We start from the raw sequence: 7,258 nt of genomic DNA on the forward strand, positions 1-7,258 counted from the left end.
TTAAAACTGTTCTTACAACAGCATGCACGATAAGTGTTTTTTTTTAACATAAAGCACGACAAGTATTGACAGGGAACCTCGGAAAAGTATCAACACACCTGTTGTCTGGCAAGATGGTGTTGCAACCTTTGCCTTTTTGTCAGAAGCAGGTGTCTTCAAGGCAGTTTCAGCTACCCTCTTCTTGCCATCCTCAGGCTGTAGTGCACAACAAACAGAGTCAGATTAGACTGTTTGGAAGGAAGTGGAAAAAGGTGAACTGTCAGATCCACACCTTAACAGGAGTGCTTTTGCCTTCCTCATCACTGGAATCCTCTTCGCTACTGGTAGCAATCTCTTCGCTGCTGGTATAAATCTCTTCACTACTGCTGTCATCCTCTTCGGTACTGGTATCATCCTCTTCACTCGAATCACCTTCGGTGCTTGACTCATCTTCAGTCAAGTCCTGGGAAGAAGTGTGTTTCGTTGTCATCAAATATTTCAAAAGGCTAAGAGGGTGATGCACTTGCATAATCATCAGAATGCACTTACATCATCTGAAGAAGATAAGTCATCTAAAGAAGAAGAATCACTATCAGAAGAATCACGATCATCCTCATCAGTAGTAGGATTGATGACTTGATTGTTTACAGCATTCACTTCACCTAAAAGAACAGATTAGTTAGTCTATGTTTGACGAGAAAAACATGGAATACTGATGCAATATCTAGCCAGGAGTGTACCTTTATCTTTGCTAGAATCAGATGTGAAGAAAGCAACTAGCAGGTCAAGGACACAAAGGCTACAAGAAGACAGATTCAAATATCTCGAATACACATAGTTGAAAAGAATGTACAGTTGTCGGCTATCATGTTAAAGGATATTCATGTAGATCAGGCATGGCAAGCTTGTAACCGCACAAAAAAACACTGGCAGTCTCCGAACTGTGTGATAACTCAAATTCTTTCTCAAAAACCAAATCAAATTGAATCTGAGGTTGATTTTCAGCAGACAGAGTTCCAATGACCACCTTGTTACCACCGACTTTAGCAGATACAACTGTATTGTCGCTTTCTTTCTCTGTTTCACCAAGGGCAGCCTAAAAACAGTAACCAGGAAATGAAAGTAAATCATTGCCTAAGGAGAGAGCGTTGCTTTAGGAGAATAGCAGAAACAAATAGGCAGAAGATGGTCAACGAGGGAAGTGCGTAAACCTGTGAGAGATGAATAATAAACTCGTTACCAGCGTCACAAGAAAGAGACTGTCCCGGCTTCACTTCCACACCTGTACAAGATAGCAAATACTATTAACCAATAAGGCAACACCAGATGATAAATTAACCCCAACAAGGGTATCGTTTTTACTCTGAAGATAGGAAGTCAATCTAGCCAACAAAGACTAGCAAAAACTACGTGACCAAGTGAAAGTTGCTGCTTTCCCAAATAAAGATGTTCTGCTGGTAGTCAAATAAACAAAGTTGCATTGAAAGCATCTACATAGCAGCAGTGCCATCTCTCTGCAATATACTAATGTCTGACGAGTGACGACCAAACTCCAAAGGGTACCAGTTCATCTCTATTGAACCGCAAAACAGCTTGCTAGTCTTTAACTTTCGTGAACCAACCCAGGCACAAAACTAAAAACGTGTAACTTCCAGCAGCGGCCAATTCAACATCAGAGTACCACGAGCAGAGCTATGAAGTAACTAGCCGAACAAGGAAACATCAATCAACGCCCTCGTTTGGAGAAATTCCAGGAGTAATTCGTAAAAAAACATATTCCCCTACAGTCTAGAGATCATCGATTCTACGAAGTGATTTGTCAAAAAAAAAATACAATACGAAATAATCAGCCCCCACCGCACAGCCCGACGAAATTGAGCAAAAGCAGATCGTCTCGACACAACGAGGACCTACCCGCAGCCAGGACGTACGCAGTGAAGCTACACGAGACGCTATGATTTATGACGCGCGTGCTTATCGAGCGACCAAACTTCGAACCGAAAAGCTCTACAGAAAAACGACCCGCCGCGAACAACAGGCATGTCGCATCGAGTAGGGGAGGAGGGGAAGGAAGGGATTACCCCAGAACTCCATGGAAGTCATGCTGGCTCGAGGAATCGAAGGTGCGGCCGGCAAAAACCCTAGGGGATTGGTCGATCGGAGCGAGGGGGTTTAGGGTTTTGGTGGCGGGTCTGGTGGAGGCGAATAAAAAGGGGGAGAAGGCGGGACTGGACCGGACACCGAATTTTAAGAAAGTCCAAACGCCCCTGGGCCGTTCGATTCTTCTCCCTGGGATGTGTTCGTCCGTCCGTTGTTGTGCTTTTTTTCTTTTTTTTGCTCCTAGATTTAGTTAGGAAAGACAAGTACACAAAGGTGGTGGAAGTGGCTTCGTTGCAGCTATTAGGACATGTAAACAAAAAGAAGTTAAAACACAGCAGACTAAGCAGAACATAAAGTAGAGCTTACACGAAGCTAACTTTGGCACGCACAAGATGGAAAATTACTACTCCCTCCATCCAAACAAATAAAGCTTTAAATTTTAGTTAAAAGTCAAAATCCTCCAAGTTTGAACAATGTTACAGACCAAAAATTTAACATTTATGATATCAAATCAATATTAGCAGATTCACCGTAGAAGATATTTAAAAAAGACTCCCTCCGTTCATAAAAAGATGTTGGAGATTTGTCCCGATATATCTATACATCTAAATTTAATCAAACCTGCAACAGCCTTTTGTGGATAGAGATAGTAATATTTGTTTCAGGTTGCAGATGTTTATATTTTCCTTTTATATTTGATCAAACTTTGTCAGCTTTGACTTTTGACTAAATGTATAAACCTTATTCATCGGAACGGAGGTAGTACCTCACATTTCACCTTGAACTCGCATGTTCGAGAGATTTAACAAGCATCTCCATAATTCGCAGATAAAGCAACAACATGAATGGCAACAAGCAGCAGGAGATTGGGCATGTAAGAACCATTGCCAGAAGCAATATTTTCCAGGGCCAAAAGACTAATAATCTAGTGAGAGGCAAAAACTTCCAAGTTCTACATTTCAGGAGAGGACCAAATGGACTAATCTAGTGCTGATTAGCGGGCAAAACTTGCAGACACGGTATCAGCAGCATGTCGTCACCACTAGCAGCTCAGGTGTGCTTTGCCTTCTCATGGGACTGGAGCGCTGAATCACTTCCAAATTTCCTGAAAGAATTTGACAGGAGCGTAAGCATTAGATGTCAAGAATCTGCAGTTTGCATCACCGGCATACTAATTTCTCAAGACGTCTACATACTTGCTGCACGACTTGCAGGCATGGGTTCCTACGGATTTGGGGGACTTCGCCTTTGACTTGCTGTTCCCAGATGTCTTGCTGGCCTGCTTTGATGGATGAGGAGTTGCCACATGAGGAACCTCCTTGTCACCTGAAGTAAATGCAGGCTTAGCTATAACTGTTCTTGAAAGCACATGCATGATAAGGTTGACAAGGAACCTCAACAAAGGTATCAACACACCTGTTGTTGTCTGGCCAGATGGTGTTGCAATCTTCGCCTTCTTGTCAGAAGCAAGTGTTTTCAAGGCAAATTCAGCCACCCTTTTCTTGCCATCCTCAGGCTGTAGTGCACAACAAACAGAGTCAGATTAGACTGTTTGGAAGGAAGTGAAAAAAGGAGAACTGTCAGATCGACACCTTAACAGGAGTGTTTTTGCCTTCCTCATCACTCGAATCCTCTTCGCTACTGGTAGCAATCTCTTCGCTGCTGGTATCAATTTCTTCACTGCTGCTATCATCCTCTTCAGTACTGGTATCATCCTCTTCACTTGAATCATCTTCGCTGTCGGACTCATCTTCAGTCAAGTCCTGTGAAGAAGTGTTTCATTGTTATCAAATATATTAACGGAAACTGAGAGGGTGAATGCACTTGCATAATCATCAGAATGCACTTACATCACCTGAAGACGTTAAGTCATCTAGAGAAGAAGAATCACTGTCATCCTCATCACTGTCAAGGTTATCTGTAACAGAGGCACAAATGTAATCCAAAAGCTATTTGTTCAGCAAGCTTAATGAGAAAACACAATTGGCCTTCTAGATTTAACTAATAAAACAAAAAATCTGCTTACCAGCAATAGAATTGATCACTTGATTGTTTACAGTTTTCACTTCAGCTAAAGTAAAGACAGATTAGTTCGTTTATGTTATGGCAATTGGCCTTCTATATTTAACTAATAAAAGACAAAATCTGCTTACCAGCAATAGGATTGATCATTTGATTGTTTACAGTTTTCACTTCACCTTAATTAAAGACAGATTAGTTCGTTTATGTTATGGCAATTGGCCTTCTAGATTTAACTAATGAAAGACAAAATCTGCTTACCAGCAATAGGTTCGGTCACTTGATTGTTTACAGTTTTCACTTCACCTAAATTAAAGACAGATTAGTTTGTTTATGTTATGGCAGAAAAATATGGAACACTGATCCAATATCTAACTAGGAGTGTACCTTCATCTTTGCTAGAACCATATGTGAAGAAAGCAACAAGCAGGTCAAGGTAACAAAGGCTACAAGAAGACAGATTTTAAATATCTCTGATAGACAGCTGAAAATAATGTGTAGCATTAGCTTATCAACATTAAAGGATATTCAGGCTGATCAGGCATGACAGCCCTGTAACCGCACACAAAGACGCTGGCAGTCTTTGAACTGTGTGATAGCTCAAATTCTTTGTGAAAAATCAAATCACAGGGAAACTGAGGGCGATTTTCCGCAGACAGAGTTCCAAGGATCACCTTCTGATCATCAATTTCAGCAGATACAACTATATTGTGAGTTCCTTTTTTTGTTTCACCAAGAGCAACCTAAAAAAAGTAGTCAGAACATGCAAGTAAATCAATTAGCTGAGAAAAGGCCGCTGATAAAGTTAAAAAGAATAGTAAACAACAATTGGCACATGATGGAGCACAAGGGAAATGGGTGAACCTGTGAGACGCGAAGAATACACCCTTTTTCAGGGTCACAAGAAACAGTCTGTCCCGGCTTCACTTCCACACCTGTACCAAAATATCAAATACTAGTAACTAATGAGGAAATGGAACTTGATAAGAAAACCCCAGCAAGGGTAGATAGATAGTTAATGTAGAACCAACAAATACTAACAAAAACTACATGGACCAAATGAAAATTTCTGCTTCACCACATAAAGTTGTTCTGCAGTTATGCTGGTAATCAAATACACAAAGTTGTATTGAAAAAATCTACATAGCAGCAATGCCATCTCACTGCAATATAATATTTGACGACAAAGAAAGCAAATGCTGGCATCAATTCATCTCTATCAAATGGCCAAATAGCTTGCATTCCATAACTGTTGTGAACACCGAGGTGCAAAATTATTATATGCGTAACCTCCAGCAGAGGCCAATTCATCATAAAAGTAGCATAAGCAGAGCTATGAAATAACTAGCCGAAAAAGGAGCACATTTTCACAGCAAGCGACCTGCTCGTTGGGAAACTTCTGTAGGTAATCACAAAACAAGATAATCCCCTACAGATCATCCATTCTACAAGGTTCATCAGCTCCCCACCAAACAACCCAACGAAACTGAGCCTGAACAGATCGCCTCAGTAGTCAGCACTCGACCCACTCGTTTGGCAAATTTTCTGTAAAAAAATCATAAAACAAGATACTCCCGTATAGATATTCCATTTTATGCCAAAGTTATAATACTGGAACATGTCACATAGAGAACATCCGTACGAATTAATCCAGGCAACCTCAAGTCCTCAACCCCCCACCTAACAGCACAACGAAATTGAGCCGAAATAGATCATCCAAACACAACCGAGGACCCAAAATCGCGTACCAGCATCTAGGAGGTTGTGAAGCTACACGAATTGTGATGGTTGATGACGCGCGCAGCCAAAATTCGAACCGAAAGCTCTGAAAAAGACCCCCGACCAGCCTGCAAATCGGAGAGAGAGAGAGAGAGAGAGGAATTACCCCAGAAGAACTCCATGGAGGGCATGCTGGCTGGAGGAAGCGACGGCGTGGCCACGCAAAACCGTAGGGGATTTGTCGGCCGGAGCGGGTTTAGGGTTTTGGTGGCGGAGGCGAAAGAGGGGAAAAAGGGACCGGGCACCAGATTTAAAGAGAGACAGACGCTCCACGGCCGTTCGATTCTTCTTAGGGCATCTCCAGCGGTGCGACCGCATGCGTCTAGGGTCTGCTCCAGTGGGGCGATGTAAAGTGACCGGGCCGTCCGCGGAGACGCAAACCTGGCCCAAATATGCGCCTAGGTGCGTCTCTGGCGGACGCGGAAAGTGTCCGCTCGCGTCTGGCGGACGTTTCGTCGGGCCCGCCCCGCGTGACGCGAAGCATCGATGCGTCTTCTCTGCCGATCGCGGCCGCGAGGCGTCGCTCGCGGCGGTCTGCGGCCGCGTTAATGGCGATGCCTCGCGTGGCGCGCGGCCGTCGCCTACCTCTGCGCACGTAGTAGTGCGCGATGCCACGCGTGGCGCGACCGTCGCCCCCGCCTCCGACCTATATATACGAGGGCGCGAGCATCTCATCTCCTCCCCACAAACCGTAGCCGCCGGCGCGTAGCGCCGCTTCCTCTCAAGCGGATCCACCATGAGCGGCGTCGGACGCGGCCGAGCTGCCGCACCTCCACCTCCACCTTCACCTCCCACTCCACCTCCTCCGCGTCGAGCTCCTCCGAGGAGTTCGACTCCGAAGATAGCACCGATCTCCTCCGCCCGGTCGGGGACACCGCGGCCCCGGGCCGAAGCGGAGAAGGAAGCACGGGAGGAGAGCCGGCGGGCCACGCGGTGTTGGACGCCGAGGCCGGAACGGCGCAGTCGGCGCGGCCGCCGGCTGCAGCGAGGACTCCGACTCGGAGATATCTTGGTCCTCCGATGACCCCGATGCGCCGACGCCGGAGGAGAATGCGGCGGAGCGAAGGGCCCTCGTCGAGTCTTTCGAGACGCTCAAGGACGACGCCGCCAACGCGAGGCCGGAGCCAGTGCACCGCAAGAGGACGCGGCGGCGCACCGAGCCATAGCGGCCGCGCGGGAGGCGGCGGAGAAGCAGGCGATGGAGCGACGCAACGACGGTGTCGGCCCGTCAGGAAGCAAGTAGTCTAGGCCTATAGATCTACTTTGTATAGTTTTTATCCATTTTTATGTACTACTTTCAATGTTTTTAACTATGTTGCAATTCAAAAAATGGGTCGCCCCGGTGGGAGCACACCCAGACGCAAACGGACGAGCGGACAAA

General features: G+C 45.4%; 1 protein-coding gene across 2 annotated transcripts; it reads right to left on the reverse strand.

Moving 5' to 3' along the window:
- Nucleotides 1-2,898: 2,898 nt before the first annotated feature.
- LOC124667495 (histone deacetylase HDT2-like) lies at nucleotides 2,899-6,079 on the reverse strand. 2 transcript variants are annotated; one of them, XM_047204761.1, is made up of 12 exons: nucleotides 5,984-6,079; nucleotides 4,963-5,033; nucleotides 4,627-4,841; nucleotides 4,486-4,508; nucleotides 4,360-4,404; nucleotides 4,233-4,277; nucleotides 4,106-4,150; nucleotides 3,930-3,997; nucleotides 3,672-3,842; nucleotides 3,496-3,595; nucleotides 3,276-3,405; nucleotides 2,899-3,184 (listed from the first exon to the last, which is right to left on the reverse strand). In XM_047204761.1, the coding sequence occupies exons 1-12, from the start codon at nucleotides 6,006-6,008 to the stop codon at nucleotides 3,130-3,132; spliced, it is 993 nt and encodes a 330-aa protein (XP_047060717.1). In that variant the 5' UTR covers nucleotides 6,009-6,079; the 3' UTR covers nucleotides 2,899-3,129. The 2 variants fall into 2 exon arrangements, with proteins under 2 accessions (XP_047060717.1, XP_047060718.1); XM_047204762.1 differs by lacking the exons at nucleotides 4,106-4,150; nucleotides 4,233-4,277.
- Nucleotides 6,080-7,258: the final 1,179 nt, after the last annotated feature.

The sequence above is a fragment of the Lolium rigidum genome, chromosome 6 (assembly GCF_022539505.1).
Source record: "Lolium rigidum isolate FL_2022 chromosome 6, APGP_CSIRO_Lrig_0.1, whole genome shotgun sequence".
NCBI classification, from domain to species: Eukaryota; Viridiplantae; Streptophyta; class Magnoliopsida; order Poales; family Poaceae; genus Lolium; species Lolium rigidum.

Coding starts and splice junctions, on each gene's coding strand:
- LOC124667495 (XM_047204761.1), bottom strand. CDS start 6,008: ATGCCCTCCATGGAGTTCTTCTGGG. Junction 4,842..4,962: donor GTATTCTTCGCGTCTCACAG/GTTCACCCATTT, acceptor TACTTTTTTTAG/GTTGCTCTTGGTGAAACAAA. Junction 3,596..3,671: donor GCAAAAACACTCCTGTTAAG/GTGTCGATCTGA, acceptor TGTGCACTACAG/CCTGAGGATGGCAAGAAAAG.